Here is a 22,695-nt window from a genome sequence, read left to right as displayed (position 1 = left end):
CCAGCACGGCATGCATGGCAAGTCTACACAAATGTAAATACAAAGTGCAACCTATCTCTCATGCTGGCGAGACAGCTCAGGAGTAAAGTGCCTGCTCCACCCCTAGACCCACAGCAGGCAAAAAGAGCTCCCACGGTGTCCTGTCCTCACACATCATGAAGCACCTGCATGACCATACACACATGCTCACATGACAATACCTACATATGTGTATAATCAAAGTGAAAACCACCATGCATGGCGGCACAAGCCTTTATTTCCAGTCATTGAGAGGCAAAGGTACAAGGATCTGTGAATTCAAAGCCAGTCTAGACTACAGTGTGAGTTCCAGGCCAGACAAAAATACACAGTCATTCCCCATCTCAAAAAAAGATGGAAAAACCCAGTTGCTTACAAGAGGGAGAGCCAGAGGAAGACGGTTTACATCTCACATAGACAAGAGCTGGAGAGCTAGAATCTGTCCCTACGGAGACTGCCTGCTGTTTTGAGACAGAGTTTCTCTGTATAACCCTAGCTATCCTGGAACTCACTACGTGGACAAGGCTGGCCTTGAACTCAGAGATCTGACTGTCTCTGGCCTCCCAAGTGCTGGAATTTAAGGTATGAACCATCACTACTACCACACAAAGACTGTCTTTTATAAAAGATTTTGCCTGGGGAATAAATTTGTGGTTGTTTTTCCTTTCCTTTCCCTTTCCCTTTCCCTTTCCCTTCCTTTTCAAAACTCTGCTTCAGCAAGATGTGAAAAAAAGAAGAGGCAATAGGAGCTCATCTGATTTCAGCTATTGTGGAAAACAGGCACCAGGACCTCCACAGACCAGCCACGATGGAAGAGGGTCACCAGAAACAACCACGGAGACCAGGTCCGACCAACCACCTCCCTGGCTGAGGACAGTCCAGGCCTGGTCTGACATGCTGACAGACGTGCACTCACAGAAGGAAAGCACCAAGAGGTGAAGAGTAGCTCAAGCTGGCCGAGATGACAGGTCTGTCTAAACAAGGACTGCTCTGCTCCTCACAGATGACTAAGACCCTGCCTGGAACGGCCTCTGGAAAAGATGGACTAACTGGCATGCAGCTCATAATCCTATGTTTGTCTCCTTTTCTTTTTGTATAGATTAATATATAGTTTTAATATGTAAATATTTTTAGGTTGTGAAACTTGATCCTTCATCTTTAGATAATTAAGCCCCAAATTTCTGGTCTGGAAGAAATAAAAGTCATGGACCCAATCCTGTTGAAGTATTTTTACAACTTTTTTTTCTTTTTGGATTTTGGAGGCAGGGTTACTCTGTGTAGTGCTGGCTGTCCTGAGACATGTTCTGTAGTCCAGGTTGGCCTCCAACTCCAGAGATCATCCTACCTATGCCTCCCAAGTACTGGGCTTAAAGGTGTGTGCCACCACCACCACCACCACCACCACCAGCAGCAGCATTGGGTTGCCTTTCTATACCTTCTAAAATACTGCTCATTAGTATTTACTTTTATTTATAAATAAGCCACACTATATTTATTTCAATAGTATACATGAAAAAGTAGAAAACCTGTCTCCAAAAACAAAATAGAAAAAAAAAAAGACAGAAAAATGTCCTATAATTCATTTATATAATCAAACAAACAAAAAAGACAAACTAATCTATACTGTCAGAAGTCAGAACCAGGACAATGCCTGGTGCAGATGAAGACAATAAGAAAATCTCGAAGTGGATTTCTGAGTTTGAAGTTGGCCTGGTCTACAGAGTGAGTTCCAGGACGACACAGAAAAGCCCTGCCTCAAATAAATATGTAATCTATATTCAGCATTATTAATATAAAATAAAAATTAAAACAGTAAGAAATTCAAGACATCAAATAACAATAAACACTGATTTAAAATATACTTGAGAACTCGTAAGGTGTTCTACTGTCTTGTAGTCAGTGAGGAAGTGTTCTTGTTTGTACACAAGGCTGATGACTAAGTTAATCAATGGGAGCGACGGGGTAAGGACAGTTGTCTTCCAACCGCCATCTCACATCAGCAATCACACACACAACAATAATACATAAAACCTATTTGGTGAGACAGACACGGTAGCCTTTATAAACCTAGGACTCAGGATATGAAGGCAAGGTCAAAAGTTCAAAGTCTATACTACTAACTCAAGGCCAGCCTGGGTTACATGAAACTCTGTTTCAAATGAAACATACTGGCTCATTTTAATAGGCCTACTTTTTTTTTTTTTTGGTTTTTTCCAAGACAGGGTTTCTCTGTGTAGCCCTGGCTGTCCTGGAACTCACTCTGTAGACCAGGCTGGCCTTGAACTCAGAAATCTGCCAGCCTCTGCCTCCCAAGTGCTGGGATTAAAGGCGTGCACCACCAACGCAGGGTACTGGCTCATTTTAATAGGCCTACTTTTATCCTATATGGTAACTATATTCTAATTGCCTGTGTCAAACTAATTAACATGTAAGGTTGCCCAAACAATCTCCCATTACCTCACCAGGGAGCAGCCATCAGCCTTCTTTGCTTTGGTTATGAAATGGGCACACTTGGTGGCCCAGGCTTGCTCTGATCAGTAATTCTCCTGCCTCAGCTTCCTAAGTACTGGACTACAGAAGCCAGCCACCATATCTAAGAAATTATTAACTAAAAAGCAGGGGATACATGCTCTAATCCTAGCACTCAGGAGGCAGGTAAATCTCTGTATGTTTAAGGCCAGCCTGGGTCACACAGTGTGCTCCTGGCCAGGCACAGTTAGAGAATAAAACCCTTGTCTCAAAAAATAAAAATAAACAATAAATAAAAAACCAAATCTCTACCAGCTTCTTTACATTTTCAGGAAGGAAGGAAGTTTTCTAACCCCTGGGATTTTTATTCATCCTTATCAGGTTTTTATTTGCCTTTCTGAGGTAGTTTCATTTAGCCAAGCTGCCCTCCAACACAATATATATCTGAGATTGCCTCCATCTCCTGCCCACATTGTTCTATGTTCTCATTTAAAAAGAAAAAAAGCAGGGGCTGGAGAGATGGCTCAGCGGTTAAGAGCACTGACTGCTCTTCCAGAGGTTGAGTTCAAATCCCAGCAACCACATGGTGGCTCACAAGCATTTGCAAAGGAATCTAAAGTCCTCTCTTCTAGTGTGTCTGAAGACAGCTACAGTGTACTGATATACATGAAATAAATAAATCTTTTTTTAAAGGTATGCATACTTTCAGTTTATTACTTGCTAACCTCCAATAACAATCCTTCACTGCAGACATATTTATACTTATTTAGCAAAACATGAATTTCTCACTCAGAAACATTAAGTAATTTATCAATGCTTCCTGGAACTGGTGCACAGGCAAGACTATGCTATATCCCCTACAAAAGTGACAGTCATCAAGTTCTTTCCTGTGACAACTTTTTCCTCCTCTTTGTAGAAACGCAGGGTCTCAATCACCCAGGCTAGCCTCGTTTGCAACATTTACAAGGGTGATCTTGGACTTCTGATCCAATTCCCAACTGCTAGGACTACAGGTTTGAGTTCACGTGTAACTATTAAACCCCTTCCACATACAAACTGTACAGATGCAGAGAGATATGCCTATGGGGTGAGAGACAGTTCAGCAGGCTCCTCGCGAGAAGCCACACTGGCTCCTCAGCACCTACTGCAGGTGGCTTCCGTCCACTGCAACTCCAGCTCTAGGGATCCCACGTCTCCACCCACCAAGGGCAGCATACACACACACACACACACACACACATAAATTAGAATAACAGTAAATACCTAAATATAAGGTTATGTTTAAAATCTTCTAGTCATAGTTGTTTTCTTGATTTTTTTCCCACAGACTTTATTGTACATAATGTCACAGATGCAGAGTTTAGATTTCAAAATGAGTATGGCAGAAGTATGGCCAGTGAGGAGGCTTAGCAGAAGCCTGACCGTGACCCCAGGATTCACTCAGTTGTTGTAAAAAGTCGACAGACTCCTGAAAGTTGTCCCCACTTCCCCACGCATGGTGTGGTATGTATTCATGCATGTGCATGAGCATAGGCGCACACACAATAAATAAATGCAATTTTTAAAGTGACTGAATTAGCTTTTAAAAGCATCATTGGGGGCTGGAGAGATGGCTCAGCGGGTAAGAGCACCGACTGCTCTTCCAAAGGTCATGAGTTCAAATCTCAGCACCCACATGGTGGCTCACAACCACGAAATCTGATGCCCTCTTCTAGTGTCAGGAGACAGCTATAGTGTACTTACAGATAACAAATAAATGAATCTTAAAAAAAAAAAAAGCATCACTATTGTGATTTAAGCACACATCTGTAACCCACAGACCTGATTCTCCATCTCTGGTAAGACAGCGCTATTTATCTGCTCTCCTTTTTTGCTTTTCAATAACCGGTTGAGATCCTGATAAATGTCTTTAGTGGAAAACTCGGCTCTCTTTCTTTCTGTGATCAGAATCCCTCCTCTCTGGATAACCTGTTTATAGGAAAGATTTCAAATTACTTTGAGGAAATCAATGAGCAAAGGAAATGTCTAACATTAGAAAGCATAAAATAACAACAGCCTAGAAGACTATTAATATGCACCAAATTTCATTCACTGTACAAGCCTTTAGGAACAACTCTTACATCTAAGAACTCAGGAAGTGGAGGTAGTGGTCTCACATCTCTGAGTTCAAGGTCAGCCTGGTCTTCACAGGGAGCTCCAGGATAGCCAAAACTACACAGTGAGACCCTGCCATTCATTTAAACAAACACCTGTGACCTTTGACTTCAACTTTAAAGTTATGACTAAATGAAAGTTTCCAAAAAAAGTTTCTTGCTTGCTGTGATGATGCACACCTTTAATCCAGCTAAGAAGCTGAAACAGAATGGAGTCTGAGTACCATGTTGAGACCCTTGGGGGAGAGGGGGTAGCTCGGGCTAAGTTCAGTCAGTACTAGAGAGCTTGCCTGGCATGCTGGAAACCTTATCATTGCCCAGTGCTACAAGGGGTATCATCAGGTGAGCAGGGAAGTCCATCCCTGTAATCATAGCCCTAGGAGGAAGAAACAAGAGAACTGCCCCTTACAAGCAGGTCAGCATGGACTACACAGTGAGTTAGCAGACAAAGAAAGGGGCACCTGCGGCAGCTGGAGATGGCTCAGCAGGTAAAAGCACTGGCTACTCTTCCAGCGCCCACCCGGTGGCTCCCAGCCATCTGTAACTAGAGTTCCAAAGTTCCAGTGCCTTCTTCTGACTTCCATGGACACCAGACATTCATGTGGTACACATATACACATATAAGCAAAACATTCATAAATTTTTAGCTGGGTGTGGCATTGCACAGCTTTAATCCCAAGATTTGGGAAGCGGAGGCAGGCAGATCTGAGTTCGAGGTTATCCCGGTCTACAGAGTGAGTTTCAGGACAGCTACAGCTACACAGAGAGACCCTGTCTCTGGAGAAAAAAAAATCTAATTATTTTTTAAGTTCAAGGCCAGGTTTGGCTGTAAATCTAAAATAATAATAGTAAACCATATACATGTACACACACAACACACACAAACACTAGGTAAAGGTTAAATTTAAAAAGAGAAAAAGGAGCCATCTGTGGCAGCAGTCAAGTCATCCTAGAAATCAGGCTGCTGAGGCAGGATGGCTGTGAGTTCTAAGCCAACCTGGGCTGTCAAGTAAGACCATGACTCAAAAAAACCTAGACACTTAAAGAAAAATTCTAGGTTTGGGTTGATATAGCTCAATGATACACTGCCTGCTGAGCACACTCCTGGCCAAGATCCCCAAGAAAATACAAACCATGCCAAATACAATAATACTGTAACTATTCTCCTGGAGTAACAACAGAAAAGGAGAAAAGATTGAAGGTAAAACAAGTTCTTTTTAAGGTTTATTTACTCAAGTATATGAACACATATGCCCACATGACAGAAGAGGGCATAGATCCCCTCATAGACAGTCATGAGCCACCATGTGGTTGCTGAGAATTGAACTCAGGACCTCTGGAGGAGCAGCCACTGTGCTCTTAACTGCTGAGCCATCTCTTCCAGTAAAGTCTTTCTGTCTGTCTGTCTTTCTTTCTTTCTTTCTTTCTTTCTTTCTTTCTTTCTTTCTTTCTTTCTTTCTTTCTTTCTTTCTTCCTTCCTTCCTTCCTTCCTTCCTTCCTTCCTTCCTTCCTTCCTTCCTTCCTTCCTTTTTTTTTTTCTTTTTGGTTTTCTCGAGACAGGGTTTCTCTGTGTAGCCCTGGCTGTCCTGGAACTCACTCTGTAGACCAGGCTGGCCTCAAACTCAGAAATCTGCCTGCCTCTGCCTCCTAGTGCTGGGATTAAAGGCGTGCGCCACCACTACCCTGCCTAGTAGAACAAGTCTTATACAAACTCTTGTCATGATAACTTAAGAATGCCAAGTTTCTTTCAAAGTTAAGTCAAGATTGTCCTCAAAATAAAACATTATTTTAATTAGAATTAAAACTGATTGTTTTCTTCCCCCCATAAATGAAAGCATCACCAGCTGGAACCACAGCTCAGTGGTAGAGCACTGGCCTAGCATTCTAGAGGTCCTAGGTTCAAGTAAATACAGGGGAAAAGGTATTTTTTTTTAAATTAAAGATGGCCCTTACCTGCCTCAGTTTCCCCATGTCTCCAGTAGTCTCTCCTCCTGGTAAAACACATTCCTTTGGTCCAATCTGAATCAGAAGAGCCTCGAGATTGGAGAACTGATCATTATCGGGGAACTCGCACAGTCCTAGCTTTCTCTGGATGGAGTCCACATACCCAACTCCAACCTGTCTTTGACCATCGACCATGGACATCTTAACACCCATGACGCCAATGGAAGCTGACATGTCATTGTTACCAAACAGGATGTCTTCAAACTGAGAAAGATTGCCGGGAGAAGCCTGAGCAAAAACAAAAGCACATTTTAAGAAATACTGAACATATTTAAATTTTGCAAGTGAGTAATTATCCAAACTTGATCAATTTTGTATTTTCTTACAAAAACATACCCGTCAGTATATTTTTAATTATCATTCCATGTGCTATGAAGACCCTCTCCTCCTCTGCAGTTACTGATTTCTCCAGAGACAGGCCTCCTTGAAGCTTAGCCAGACAACAACAACGACACTGTGCTCCTGTGGATCCCTGAGCACTACCATTCCAGGCACACATCACCAGGCCTGGCTATGGGTGCTTTTGTAGCAACCAGGCACATCTAAAAGCAGTTCTGCCGCCGGGCAATGGTGGCACATCCCTTTAATCCTAGCCCCAGAGGGCAGATCTCTGTGGTTTGAGGAGAGATGGTCCACTGGATGAGTTCTAGGACAGCCAGGACCATACAGAGAAACTATTCTGCCAAACTGATTTTCAAGCCTCCCAGCACAGGAGAGACTGAGACAGAATGACAGAGTCCAATCAAGGCCAGCCTGGGCTGCAGGAAGATGCTATCTGAAAAACCAAAGCATCCTCCGGGCTTGTGTGACTCTATACTGCTCATTAAAGGTGTGGACTGAGAAATGTGCACAGTCACTAATGTTCTTATAAATAAGACATTAGGGACACTAAGGCCTGTCTGACATACTACAGATACAGAAAAGGCAAAGGCAGGTGTGGCAGAATATGTCTGGAATCAATCACATCAGCACTGGCGAAGCAGAGGCAGGATGATCAATGACACCAGAATGAGCTTCTTCTAAGAAAAATTAAAAAAGAAAAAATAAGTTTCCTTTAATCCCTCAACTTGGGAAGCTGAGTTAGGCATTTTTCTTTGTTTTTTGTTGTTTGTTTTTGGCTTTCAAAACAGGGTTTCCCTGTGCAGTTCTCCATCCAAGTTGGTCTAGATCAACCTGCTTTTGCCTCCCAGAGCCGGGATCAGAGGCGTGGCCACCTGCCCATCAAGACAGCCATTCTCCAAGGACTGCCATGAATTCTAGGCCATCTTGCACTGAGGACACAATGAGAAGAAAAAAAAAAAACCTAAAAACAAAAAACTGTAGGCTGAAAGATAGCGCAGAGATTAAGAACACTAGGTGCTCTGCTAGAATCTAGGCCCCAGAAAGCTCCCAATTCTAACTCCAGTCCCAAGGGATCCAAGGCCCGCCCTCTCTTCGGGATTCCTCCCTCCAGCAACAGGCGTGAAAGTGGTACAGACAGACACATGGTATAGACAGACTAGTACACATTAAAAATAAGTAATGTTTTAATTAAAAAAAATAAATAAATAAAACCAATCTTTTAAATATTATATTTATGTCCACGTTATCATCTTTTTGTTTTGTTTTGGGTTTTTTTTTTTGGATTTTGATTTTTTCGAGACAGGGTTTCTCTGTGTAGCCCTGGCTGTCCTGGAACTCACTCTGTAGACCAGGCTGGCCTCGAACTCAGAAATCCACCTGCCTCTGCCTCCCAGAGTGCTGGGATTACAGGCGTGCGCCACCCCCGCCCGGCTGCACGTTATCATCTTATGCTGTCTTTCAGGAACAGTAAGACAGGGTTCAGCATGTTCAGAAACATTTTATAAAGACTACTGAATTTTTAAATTGTGATTAAACTGTAACTTTTAGAAACCCAACACTGTATCAAAATTTCTCAAAGCATTTTGCTATCACAACCTAGCTAATATAGTAAACCATGCACTGAATTTAATTGTCTAAAACATTCAAAAGGAAGATAATTACCTTAAATGCCAAGTACCAGTCGTTCTCCTTTGATGCCTTGTTCCCAGCTTTATTCTTATAAACTTCAACTCGATACTGACGAACCAGAAGAAGATCTTTCACAAAAGACTCAAAATTCATTTTGCTAAGCACAACACTCTGCAGTGTCTTGGCCCCTAAAATAAACAAATAAACAAGATTAAATGACAAAGATGAGGATTTGAGGCAATGCATGTTTGAGAACTTCACAAATTAGCCCAAATTTGTATTCCCTCACTCAGCAAGCCAACCTTTCAACAAACTACTGAATGAACCAACACTACGTAGGCACAATGGAGCATATATCAGCACTCTAGCCACTTGGAAGTCTGAGGCAGGGGGATACCTTCAGATCAGGAGGAGTTTGAGGGCAGCCTGGACTAAATAGCAAGATACAGTCTCAAAACAAGTAAGCATGGGCTATCCAGGCACCTCACCTCTGGGGGGTTAAGCTTGGGAATCTGAGTTCAATCACTGGGACCCTAGGGTAGAAAAGAGACCTGATTCCTGCATACCTATTGCACTGTGTTCGCCCATATACATAACACACAAAAGAGATCAATAAAAATAATTTAGGAGATGGATGTGGTGGCCTCAGGAGGCAGAGGCAGGAGCATCTCTATGATTTTCAGAAAATCCAGGGATGTCACCAAGAGAAAACCTGTCTCAGAAAAACAAACAAACAAAAAAAACAACAAAAAGCAAATTCCTTTGCTGGGTGGTGATGGTGCACTACTTTAATCCCAGCACTCAGGAGGCAGAGGCAGTTGAATTTCTGAGTTCAAGGCCAGCCTGGTTTACATAGAGAAATTCTGTCTCAAAAAAAAAAAAAAAAAAAAAAAAGGACATTTACAAAGGACTCTAGAGCTCCTGAAAATGGAACTGCTCAGGCTGGGGTTGTGCTCATCATTAAAGCATCTTCCCAGCGTGTGCGACACGACATCCTGGGCTGGCTTCTCAGCAACACAACACCAAACAACAGCTCGTCACACTCCACTCACAGAACTCAAGAGGCAAACGAGTGAAGTCTCCCTCTTAGCCCTGTCCCTACCCGGCAGCTTAGAGTGGGCTGAACGTTACCATCTATATTCATAGCTAGCATATGTAAATCATTAAGTTCCCCTCTTATATACTCCTAGTACCCATGCTGGTCCCTATCACCTTAGGGCTTGCTCCAACCACACAGAACTGGCTTCCGTGTACTGGGAGATGTCTAGTGATCTCGTCGATCTCCTCAGCATCGCCACGCTTCACAAAGAAGCCAGCAAACCTCCAGGTTCTAAAACCACGCTCCATCGCGTGAGTGATGTCAATAAAATACCAGCCGCCTCTCTCCCGCTTCCGCTTCGGTTATGTGCAATCTACCTTCCTATAGCCAGCAGAGGGCTCAGGAAGCTGGGTGCCTTTGCAGTCAAAGCACAGACTGGCAAGACCTCTGTGAGGGAAAGGCCAAGCTGGTTTAGGCCGGACCCAGGTCCAGGCCAGGCCGTGTGTGTGTGTGTGTGTGTGTGTGTGTGTGTGTGTGTGTGTATATAGACTCTGTTTCAAAAAGAAAAGAAAAAACAAACAAACAAAAAATATAATGAAGCAAGGGTTTTCAGGGGCTGGAGAGAGGGCCTGGTGGTTTAGAGCACTGGCTGCTCTTGCAGAGGTCGTAAGCTCTGTGGGTCCCAGCACCCACATGGTGGCTCACAACCATCTGTAGCTCTGGTCTCAGGGGATCAGATGCCCTCTTCTGGCCTTTGTGGGCACCAGATACACATGATACACATACATACATACATACATACATACATACATACATGCAGACAAAACACCCACACATACATTTTTAAAAAAAATTCAAACTTTTCCATCTGTATCTCAACTGGGCTTTATTCTGCTCCTCTGGGGGGACATATAATAGTTTTAAAGGACTCCAATGCCCTCCTGTAGATTCACGCACATGGTGCACAGACATGCATGCAGACACATAAAGTAAATCTTCCCACACACAGGCACACAAATAAAACCATCGAACCATCCACTGGAATAAAAACTCGACTGTCACAGCACCTACATGGCTGCTTACATTTATGTTTAACTGTGATTCCAAGGAATCTGAAGCTCTCTTCTGGCCTCCTCTCTCTGCACCAGGCATACATACGATGCACAGACAGACACACAGACAAAACACATACATATAAAATCCAGTAGACAAATGTCTAGGAGGTTAGTCTGAGGGAGAATGCCCTAACACTGGGAAGACAGAGGCAGGTGGATGTCTGTAAGTCATGGTAAATTCAGAGTCAGCCAAGGCTATACACACTAAGACACTGTGTAAAAAGCAAAAAACAGGCTGGGCAGTTGGTGACGCATGCCTTTAATCCCAGCACTTGGGAGGCAGAGGCAGGCAGATAGATTTCTGAGTTCAAGGCCAGCCTGGTCTACAGAGTGAATTCCAGGGCAGTCAGGGCTACACAGAGAAACCCTGTCTCAAAAAAACAAAAAGGAAAATAAATAGAAATGTATCAGCTCTCAATTTAGAAACTAAAATGGGAGGTGGTGGCACATGCCTGTAATCCCAGCACTCTGGGAGGCAGAGGCAGGCGGATTTCTGAGTTCCAGGATAGCCAGGGCTATACAGAGAAACCCTGTCTCGAAAAACAAAATCCAACCACCCCCGCCCCCCTCAAAGAAACTAAAATTCAAAGTCTTATGGCAAAAATATGATGGTTGGGGAAGATGGTCTGGATTAATTCTGGAAAGGCGGCTGACCCAGAGTCAGAACCATCTGGTCTGGGTGGGGCTGCTGAACCACTGCATTAAAGGTTCATCACCTCATGGAGCCATCTCAGATGTACAAGGCCCTCCGCTCTTTTTTATAGTTAAGTGTTTTTCAGTTTGAAGGGGCTGGGTTTTTGGGGGAGTGGGGGGAAGGGGACAGTGTTGAGACAGGGTTTCTCTACATAGCTCTGGCTGTCCTACATACACTCTATGTGGACCAGGCTGGCCTTGATATCAGAGATCCACCTGCTCCTGTGCTAGGAATTAAAGGTATTCGCCACCATGCCTGGCTTCTCTGTTCTCATGCCCAACTACAGTACCTGGTACCTACCTGGCACTAGCTAGAACCCAGAGACGTGTTTCTTGGTCTTTTTACTGACAGGAACTCATTGTTAAATGTGTTACTGTCTAAGACCCAGGAGCAAAGAGGTAAATAAAGAGAGTCCCCTCTTCTAACGCTAACACCGCAGAGACACAGACTTCCCAGGCAAGGGAGTGCGCACAGGGAGGCCAGGGCAACAGGTCTGAAGCCAGAGGCCACCCTGCGCTTCCCCATGTAGATCCAGCTCCAAAAGAGTTTGCAGCTATCCTCTGAAGAAGCCATTTCCCTAGAAGGCAGAGTATGTGTGACACAATGACAGTCAGTGTACACTTGATGACAAGCATCTGAGGCCCTGTCTGTGTATACTCTAAGTTCCTGAAGGAGCAACTATAAAGAGAACAGGATTTTTCTGCTGTGAAACAAACGATCAGAACTCCAACCTACCCAAGCTCCACGGGAGGAACAGACTCACATTCACACAAGAGCCTCCTGAGAATGCTACCTGCATTCCGTTGTGCCGGGTACTGAGGCATGAATGGATCCACATGAAGACGCATGCACGGCTGAGGCAGGAGGCTGTCCCTCATCACAGGGCTTTAGGATAACAGATCTTTTACAGGTCACAATCAAGCATGAACAACGTCTGTAAATGCCACCAGAAGCAAGGGAGCGGCAGCGAACTGTGAAACAGCAGCAGAAGCCTGCCCAAGCCCGAGACCCATAGAGGTAAAGCGCGTGCTGTTTGTGCACTGCTGTGAGGAGCAGGCACGAAGGCAAACGGAAGCGTGGGCTCAAGTAACAGAGTTCAGGGTCAGCCAAGGCTAAACAGCAAGACCTCGTCTCCAAAAACCCAGTCAAAACAAATCCCAGGAACGAAGAGCTCTACCAAAAGGAATGCAATGTTGATAACACAGATAAACCTTGAAACAAAAAACAAATACGACTTCATTTACATGTTACATCCCAGAATATCTAGAGAAGGAACATAAACTAGTGGCAAGAGCAGGGACGACTGAGAGGGAAGAGTAATGATGGACACAACTTTTCTTGTGTGTGTGTGAGTGTGCGCGCGCGTGAGTTTCACTCTTTAACTCAAGATAAAGAATTGCTGTCTAACAAAAACAAATTCAACTGGGTATGCGGGCAGCAGACAGGCGGATAGAGCTATCTCATCTATTTGCATAAAACAGCATAAGAATTAGAACTCACAACTCCAAAGTAGGATAGAAAAGGCATTCATTGTAAATGAAAGAAAAAGCAATGGATGGGTGGGTGGGTGTGGTATTATGGTGATAGAGCCAGGTGGCAGGGAAAGGAAAAAAAAAAAAATGCTGAGCACAGCTTTCCAACTAGCAACTGAAATCCGGGCAGTTCAGCTCCAGGACAGATCCCAGGTCCTGACCACTTGGCGATACTGCCCTTCAGCAATGGTTCATCACAGGTTCTCCTCGCTCGTAGGCTGCAGGCCGTTAATGATTTGGAGCTATACATGGTGACACAAGACTTTAATCCTAGCAACTTGGGAGGCTAAACTCGAGGCGTTCGAGGACTGCCTGGACCAGGCGATGTGTCGTCCTGAGCTCTACGGTGCCTAGACAAGCCCAGCCCACGGTGCGGAAGCAAACCAAAACAATACGCTCAACGCGCGGCCCCGAGGCTCCCCTCGGGCGCCGGGGAGCAGCGCCGCTGGCCCACCGCAGGATGCGCCCGGGTTCTCGGCGCTGCAAAGCTGCCCGCCGCGCTCCGGCCCCGCCGCGGCTGCCCTCACCTGCCGGCCCCATGTACTTGATCACGCCCTGGGTCTTGAACACCTCGCGGGCCGCCAGCAGCGCGTCCTCGCCGTGCGCGGTGTAAAAGTCGCCGCGGTCGAAGAGGCGCACCGTGGTGCTCGGCTTCTCCGGCATGCCTTCAAAGAAGCGCACGAAGCCCGCCTCGGCCGCGCCCTCCAACTGCAGCGTCTCCTTAGGCTGCACCGCCATTTCCGAACCGCTCCACACAGACCAGAGAGAAAGTACTGCGCGACCCTGCGCTGCCCGGTCGTTTCCCGCCTCCCCAACCTTGCCCCTAAACCGCGTCCGGCCTCTGTGGCCTCGCCCAATCACCATGCAGCGCTGCCGCCTCGGTGGGTGGGAGTCTACCACGACAGCCAATCATAAGCGAGCAAGGCCCCAGCTTCCCGCGAACTTTGAGGGACTCTAGCTACTGCGCATGCGTCCGACTTGCGGGCACGCCGACCTGCAGACGTGCGACCCCTCCGGAGGCTACGCTTTCACGTCGGCACTGCCTGGTGCCAGGTGGGTGGGCAGCTAGGGTAGGCGGGGCCAGCTAGGAATTTGTTTATCAAATGACCGGAGATGTAGGAGCGGAATCACAAAGAGCTTGTAAACCTATAACTTTCCTTTTTCCTAAATCCAGCCTTGAGGGTGTGACATAGGCTTGTAGTGCAAACTGCGCAAGGTAAGTGTTGCGGTTTATTCTGCAGTCTCCTACTGACTCAGTTTCGCATTTCGCCCATCGGTTGACTAATTCATCCAAAAGACATTTTGCACCACTAAGGCTGGAGAGAGGGCTCAGCGGTTAAGAGCACTGACTGCTCTTCTGAGGTCTTGAGTTCGATTTCCAGCAACCACATGGTGGCTCACAACCATCTGTAATGAGATCTGATGCCCTCTTCTGATGTGTCTGAAGACAGCTACAGTGTACGTGTGTGTATATATATAATGAATAAATTATTTTAAAACATCCCAGCACTCGGGAGGCCTTTGAGGTCTACCAATTGAGTTGCAGGTTAGTCGGGACTACACAGAGAAACCCTATCTGGGAAAAAAAAATAAACAAGAAAGGACACATTGGGGGCTAAAGAGATGGCTCAGCAGTTTTCTAACTTGCTAATGTTTTCACAGTTGCCTACCTTGAGTTCAGTCCCATACGGCTCATCATAACTGGTAACTCCAGATTCTCTGTGTGGGTGGAAGACACTTGTACTCACAAAGACAAACACATACACAATAATAATTTATTTTTGTCTTAATTTAAAGAAAAGAATAAAATTTGGAAACCGAGTATGGTGGCACACACTTGACACCCCAGCTCCCAGGAGGTCGGGTCAGAAGGGCCAAAAGTTAAAAGTCGGGCTGTCTAGAGAAACTCAGTACAGTATTGTCCTGAGCTACCCAGTTGGAGGTCAGAGTGGGCTACCAGAGACTTAGCATTCTGTCTAAGCTCCACCCCACAGTTACCTGGCAACAGCTAGGTAGGTCTAGCCCACTATAAAGGGGCTTCTTGCCCCTCGTTTCTCTCTTGCTCTCTTAGATTCTCTCTTGCCCTCTTGGGCTCCTCTCTCTCCCCATTCCCCACCCCTGTCTCTCCACATGGTCATGGTGGCCTCTATTTCTTTACTCTCCCTCTCTCTGCCTTTCTCTGCCTCTACTACCCTCTTAACTCCCCTCCCCATGCCCTGAATAAACTCTATTCTACACTACCGTTTTGTGTGTGTGTGTGTGTGTGTGTGTGTGTGTGTGTGTGTATGGTCCCTCAGAGGGAAGGGATGCTTCAACATGGTCCCGCTGAAGTACCCCCTTCTCCCACATCGCCTCATACACATCCTCACGCCGCTTTTTATGATCACAACAGAGACTGCATCCAAAATAAATAAATATCCTGCACTGCAGTTCTAAATAAACCAATAAACATCCCACTTTGGATTTCTGGGTAGCAAGACCCTGTCTCAGTAATGAAAAGGGAGGAAAGAGGCAGAAGGGTTGCATCTCATTTTCCTTATGTGCTAGTGAATAGGTGCCGACAGCACACTGTTTTGGAAGTAGGAATACACAGAAAGAGATGGAAGGGCGAGGTATAAACTGACAGGGAAAACTACAGGGTGATAAATATTCTCTAGGACTAATTAACTGATTAAGATGTGATTGTAGAGAGCTGAAATATTGCAAGCCCTGAGCCAAATCTTCTTGAGCTAATTTTAGTCCCCTGAAGAGCTGCTTACCGCCCACCTCTTTTTACCTTAACAGCCGTGTGATTATCAAGTAAAATCTTTGTACAGACAGACAGAGCCCTTCGTCTACAGCCTTGACTTAAAACTTCCTTTGTTCTGTTACTGTAACATTTCTTGAGGGCCATTGAGATGGCTCTGGAAAAAGGCACCTGTACCAAGCCTGAGGGCCTGAGTTCCCTGCCTGGACCTATTGTGTGGTATCCACCATGACCTGTGTATAAAAGGGCAAAGAGGTATAAGATATGTTCTATGGGTGTGGTGGGGTAGAGCATAGACTAGAGTTTATTCAGGACATGGGGAGGGAGTTAAGAGGGTAGCAGAGGCAGAGAGAGGGAAAGAGAGGTAGAGGCCGGCCATGGCCGCGTGGAGAGAGGGAGAAGAGAATGGGGCGAGAGGGGGAGCAAGAGAGAGAGAGGCAAGAGAGCAAGGGGTCAAGCTGCCCCTTTATAGTGGGTCAGGCCTACCTGGCTGTTGCCAGGTAACTGTGGGGTGGGGCTTTGACAGAATGCTAACACACCAGAGAAAACAACTTATACACAGGTTTAAGCCAATGGGACAGGTTTGTTAGTTGACAGTTAACTACCCTGGGTGTTTAGGATCCCAGTGTAGCACTGAACTTTTCATGGGGTGAGCTTTTAAGCACACAAAAAAATATATTCTGGGTTGTCATACTTCAGTTAACAAGAACAGTTAGCCCAAAGCAGAGCTACCTAAGCCAAAATACAATATTAGTACATTTAGAGACTTTCCCAGAGCTATAAACTTTGATGAATTGGGCCTTTGTTTTAGTTTTGGCAAGTGGTGCTGTCTGTGTGCTGACTTTACGGCCCGAATGGTAGGTACTTCCATCATGGAGTTAGTTGTGCTAAGGTCTGGGGCCTATTACAGGCCCCAAAATAGAGAGAACCAACTCTCACAAGTCATTCCTAGACTTCCACACGCCCATGCTATGGGACTCATGTACTTATGGATGTGAGCACAAAAACATACAAAACACAAATAAATTATTGATTTAATTAATAAAAAAACTTCATGAAACCTGGTATCATGTTGGAACATGGTATTTGGAATTGACCTAGACTCTGTTGTGATCGTCAGGCGGCTCCAGAAAGACCACACCAGGCCAGACAGTTCCACGTGAGGTTTATTGAGACAGGAAAGAGCAAGGTGACTGCGGAAAGAGAAGGGGAAAGGAAGAGAGAGATCAGAGGGGCCTTTCTTTATATAGGGATGGTGATGTAGTCGCAGGTAAATGTGGGGGGTGAGCCAAGTGGATTCTGGAACTATGGTGACTGTTGCCTTGGCAACAGGTGTGCAGGTTGCGTTGTTGCTTATGTGATGTCACAGGTTTTGGAGGTCCTGATACCAACAGTGTTTGTTGTGTTTTATAAAAAGATAAGGAGAGAAGCCAGGTGTGGTGGCGCACACCAGTAATCCCAGCACTCTGGGAGGCAGAGGCAGGCGGATTTCTGAGTTCAAGGCCAGCCTGGTCTACAGAGTGAGTTCCAGGACAGCCAGGGCTACACAGAGAAACCCTGTCTGGGGGTGGGGGGGTGTAAGGAGAGAAGGAATGTGTTTGGTGTAGGTGAGGTAAGGTGTGGGGGAGGGGAGTCTCTGCGGTCCACGCTGAGGCACCCCTTCCCGGAGGGACCAGTCACACAGAGGTAGAGTAGAGAATAAAGTTTATTCGGGACATGGGGAGGGAAGTTAAGAGGGTAGCAGAGGCAGAGAAAGGCAGAGAGGAGAGAGAGACAGAGGAGAGGAGTAGAGGCCTGCTTTAGCACAGGGAGAGGGGGTTAGGGAATCGGGAGGGGGAGCAGGTGTAAGAGAAAGGAGGGGCAAGCAGCCCCTATTATAGTGAGTCAGGCACACCCAGCTGTTGCCAGGCAACTGTGGGCGGAGCCTAGACTAACAGCCAACAGCGTTTCTAGGGCATGGTCACCTCTACTTGTCCTTTTGAAGCAAAGGCTGTGTTTTGTATTGCTATAGGTTTGAATTCTATAGGATAAAGACCTGAAGGAGGTCAGGGCCCACAGTGCTTGCCACGCCCCACACCATTCTGTAGAAAATTACTCTGGAGATCTTGGTTTGTTGTTGTTGTTATTTTGTATTATTTTGTTTTGTTTGGACAAGACTATGTGTAGCTCTGGATGACTTTAAATTCACTATGTAGCTGAGAATGATCATAAACTGAGATTACAGGCACGAACCACCCTTCCTGGCCTTTCCCAGTGTTGTTAAGGAGTTTCCAGGGTATTTCTGACAGCCAGATTTAGACACCACTGGCCCACAGGCCACTATCCACATACCTGGAAAACAAAGAGGAGTAGTCAGTGAAAGTCAGCTCTGAAGTCTCAGTGCAGGGATGAGACAGGGAGTGGTTAGGGTTAGGTCGGGGGAGAAGAGTAGGAATATTAAGAGGAGGACATGATTGGAAGGTGAGCATGGAATCTTCTATTAGTGCTACCTGGAGAGAAAGAACTCTAGAAGGAGGTAGAGTCTGCAGGCCTTTGTAAGTTAGGAGCTGTGACAGGTTATGAGAAGAGAGCACAGTTATAGGAGACCCCAAGGTTAATTTCTTTGATTCTCGAATAAGGAGTTCAGCAGCTGCTAAGGCACGAATACAAGGTGCCCATCCCTGGATGGTTAAATCCAGTCTTTTTGACAAGTATGCTACAGGTGCAAAGGAAGGTCCCAGTTGGTGGCCTAAGACTCCAAGGGCAAGTCCCTCTTTTTCAGTTACATAGAGGGAAAAAGGGCGAGTCAGGTCAGGGAGATATAAGGCTGGTGCCTTGAGGAGAGCCTGTTGGAGCCTCTGAAAGGGCTTGGCAACAGATATGAGAAGAGGTTCCTGGGTGGGGCCTAACACTGCCTCATATAAGAGAGAGGAGGGAGAAGGAAGGAACCCAGGAACGTAAAAAGCTAGCCATTCCTAGGAATGATAAAATCTCTTCCTTTGTAGAAGGAACAGTTAAAGACTGAATTAGATTCTTTCTATCTAAGGTGATAGCCTTATGGGTTGGGGTAATTGTTAATCCAAAATAGGTAACCTGAGGAGTGGACAGTTGAACTTTAGAAGGAGACCCCCTGTAGCCTCGACTAGAAAGGAAATTTAGAAGAGCAGAGGTGTCAGCTTGGCTAATCTCTAGCGAGGACTACAGACAAGGACGTCATCTACATAAAGAAGAATTTTAGATCTGGGGAGAGATAAAGAAAGTAAGTCAGAAGCCAGAGCCTGGCCAAATAGGTGTGGGCTGTCTCGGAATCCCTGAGGTAGAACAGTCCAGGTAAGTTGGGTAGAAAAGTGGGTGTCAGGATCCGTCCAGGTAAAGGCAAATATGTTCTGTGACTGGGCATCAAGAGGGATAGAGAAAAATGTGTCCTTTAGATCTAGGACTGAGAAATGAGAAGTTCCTGAGGGGATAGTAGAAAGGAGTGTGTAGGGATTAGCTATGACAGGATGGAGAGGAACCACTACAGCATTAATGAGCCTGAGGTCTTGAACCAGGTGATAGGTACTATTAGGCTTTTTAACTGCTAGTATAGGGGTATTGAAAGGAGAAGAGGTGGGATGAAGAAGCTTTTTTTCTTAAGAGGTCAGAAATGATAGGCTAAAGTCCCCTGAGGCTCTGGAGAGAGAGGGGGTATTGAGCTTGGGTGATGTACCTGGTAGGGTCCAGTAACTGAATGACAACCGGAAAATGATGTTTAGCGACAGAGGGGTTCTAGACGTCCCACGAACTGCCCCCTGCCCTGACACACACACACACACACACACACACACACACACACACACACGTTTCCAGAAGCTTGAGCTTGCCTGCCTGTTTCCCTGACACCGATCTGGGACCATGAACCTAGGTTTTCGTGCAACCTGAGGCTTCTGTACATATTTGACCTTCTGCTCTGGAATGACTCTCTTTTGACCTTTCTGTCAGAAATATGTGGTCATCTTTCAATCCTTGGTCCAAATCCCTTCGAGGAAAGCCTGCTCACTCCCCGGGTAGTGACCAGCTGCATTTCTTCTGAGGTTCCACCACATCTCTTTTGCAACTCTGGTTTCAGGAGTCTGGGCACTTGCCTCCCTTTTTTTTAAACCACACACCTAAAAAGGACTGGGGTAAATGCTCATGCATTTATTCATAGTAATATTGACCAACAAACATTTACTAGTTTGTCTGACAGGTTTTTAGCTTCACGTATGGCTACTGTTTGGGGGACATTTTACTACCATTTCGGAAGTTAATGGCTATAAAATAAAGACTATGAGCTGGCTATCAACCCTGGCAAAGACAAGCAGCAGGTCTTAAATAGTAGCAGCCCAGGCTCCATAGATAGACAGCCAGGACTCACCTCCACCTGCTGCCTCCTTCTCAAGTGTTGGGGTCACACCAGTGTGTCTGTTTTGAGAGGGTGGTTTAACATTTCTTTCTTGCCGGTGATATGTAAGGTGAGGGCACTGAGGTAGGCCATCACCAGTTTCCCCCATGACGTTGTGGAATCACGAACAGGATGGTGGGAGCTGAATAGCGCACAGTCTATCCTTACCTACTGCTGCTCATTCACAGCACGGCAGGTGGGTGTGGGGACACAGGAAGTAAGCCCAGCTCTTGGGAGGTGGGGGCAGGTAGAGCAGGAGTTCAAGGCCAGCCTCAGCCACATATGAAATCTGTGCCCAGCCTGGGCAACAAGAGACCCGGTCTCCAAACAAAACAGAAACCCTGCTGAGGGCAGGGAGCTTACAGGTACAGGCTGAGAGACAGCTGAGCGTGCAGCGCCCTCCAGAGGCTGAGGCGGGAGTTTGAGGAAAGTCTGGACTGTGCATGAGACCCTGACTCAAAAGAAAAAAAATTAAAACCTACAAATAGCAAGTGACCCACAAGCAAAGTCTGTGATCCGGAAGCAAGGACAGATGAATTGTCGCAAGCTGAAGTCCACGCAGAGCTACACGGGGAACTTTATCTAAGAGCTAAGGTAAAATATGGGGTTGAAAAAGCCACAGGATGCCAGGCAGTGGTGGCGCATGCCTTTAATCCCAGCACTTGGGAGGCAGAGGCAGGTGGATTTCTGAGTTCGAGGCCAACCTGGTCTACAGAGTGAGTTCCAGGACAGCCAGGGCTACACAGAGAAACCCTGTCTCCAGAAAAATAAATAAATAAATAAATAAAAACAATCCCTGCATTTTCTGGAAATGATAGATTTTATTGAATGCCACCTCTTTTCACACAGTTCTCCCTGGCTCCAGCCATGGCTGTCTTCAACTGTCCTGCTACACTGGGAACATGTCACTTAACATGCAGGTGGGATTATAAAGAACAGGAGGTTGTCTGTGGCGGTCACTTTGGCAGGCGCTGAGTTAGATTCAACCATTTCCTGCCTACAGACTTTCTGTCCCTATCTCAATACAAACAAGAAGAGATATGGATGACCGACATTCAACCAGGTCAGATAAACAGCATGAGACAGGGTAAATAAATCAGGCCTGGCGGCAACCCCTGAAAACTAAAACTAGAGAATTGCAATGTCCCTGTGCAACTTAAAGAACTCCTGTCTCAAAAATAGAAGGAAAAGGGCCAAGGATATAAATTTCTAAAATAAGTGAGCAGCGCTCAGGAGGCAGAAGCAGGCAGATCTCTGTAAGAGGCCAGTCTGGTTCACAGAGTGAGTTTTAGGCCATCCAGGGTTACATAGTCAGACCCTGTCTCAAAAACACACAGCAACAAAACAAACCTGCCAAGGGTAAGGATGTAGTCCAATGGTAGACTACTCACCTAAATAATGAATAATTTGTGAAACTCTGGTTTCAGTACCCAGCACTTCCAAAAGACGGTACACTAAGCTTTAGGCACATTATTTTGGTGCCAATGTGGAATTTGGGAGAGAGAGAATAATACATTGCAAAGTGATCAGTGAAGAGAAATTAAAGAAACATGTATTCCTGATGGAGACTGGATCTAGTGACTGAAAATAATTTCAGTCATAGACTATTTGGGGCTTGATTCTTTGTTATTTTGTTTTGTTTTTTGTGGTTTTTCCAGACAGGGTTTCTCTGTGTATCCCTGGCTGTCTGTAGACCAGGCTGACCTCGAACTCAGAAATCTGCCTGCCTCTGTCTCCCAAATGCTGGGATTAAAGGCATGCACCACCACCGCCTGGCTGGGGCTTGATTTTTGATGAGGCAGGCAATCCATCTTTGTTTTCCTGGGTTTTAGTGTTGGAGGTGAAGTAGCCCTGGAGTTCATGCCGTATATCAGAGGGGCTGTAACTTGACAGGGACCTTCTTGTGTCTATATCCTAAATGCTAAAGGTCTTTGTCACCAAGCCCCATTTGTCATTAAATGGTTGAGTTGAAATGGGGCTAGAGCTAGAGCTCAGTGGTAGAGCACCTGCCTAACACACACACACACACACACACACACAGCCTGAATCTAATCCGAAAACTGAAGACAAGAAATGGGTCTGTGGAGGACGGCATGTGACCACTGCAGGAGAAACAAAACAAAGAACAAACATTAGCATTTCAGGATTGGTACAAGTGACAAATGGCCAGGAGACACCAAAGATAATGTACAGACAGCATACTAGGTGGGGCCTGAAGCAGTATCACCATGACAGGCTTTGGAGAGGAGGTACAGGACATGCCTAGGCACACACCTTAGCAGGGGAAGCTTCAGAAGAGAATTCAATGTGTTAAATGTATCAATTCCAAATTCGCCATGTCGTGCATGTAGATATGATGTGATATCAGCAGAGGGCGCTAGAGAGGCAGAGCAAGGGGACCTTGTTGCCTAGTTCTGCACCATCCAAGGCTGCAGTCTGGGTGGCTTCCAGCACTCACAGCCTCCAGCTTCTTCTGGGGCCACCAGCACACCTGCTGCTTCACCCCATAGGATGCTACTTATTTATTTATTTACTTACTTACCTATTTATTT

General features: G+C 45.8%; 1 protein-coding gene across 1 annotated transcript in view; it reads right to left on the bottom strand.

Annotated features, from left to right (window-relative positions):
* Positions 1 to 13,825, bottom strand: part of Msh2 (mutS homolog 2) — a 56,907-nt gene extending 43,082 nt beyond the window's left edge. The window contains exons 1-4 of the mRNA XM_052186573.1: positions 13,523 to 13,825; positions 8,649 to 8,803; positions 6,594 to 6,872; positions 4,309 to 4,455 (exon numbers count right to left, since the gene is read on the bottom strand). Of these exons, the coding sequence (XP_052042533.1) occupies positions 4,309 to 4,455; positions 6,594 to 6,872; positions 8,649 to 8,803; positions 13,523 to 13,733 (792 nt within the window). The 5' untranslated portion in view covers positions 13,734 to 13,825. The remainder of the gene's footprint in view (positions 1 to 4,308; positions 4,456 to 6,593; positions 6,873 to 8,648; positions 8,804 to 13,522) is intronic.
* Between the last annotated feature and the right edge of the window lie 8,870 nt (positions 13,826 to 22,695).

The sequence above is a fragment of the Apodemus sylvaticus genome, chromosome 6, assembly GCF_947179515.1.
Source record: "Apodemus sylvaticus chromosome 6, mApoSyl1.1, whole genome shotgun sequence".
In the NCBI taxonomy this organism is placed as follows: Eukaryota; Metazoa; Chordata; class Mammalia; order Rodentia; family Muridae; genus Apodemus; species Apodemus sylvaticus.
The sequence above is the reverse complement of the archived record's forward strand: the minus strand, read 5'-3'. Positions and strand labels throughout refer to the sequence as shown.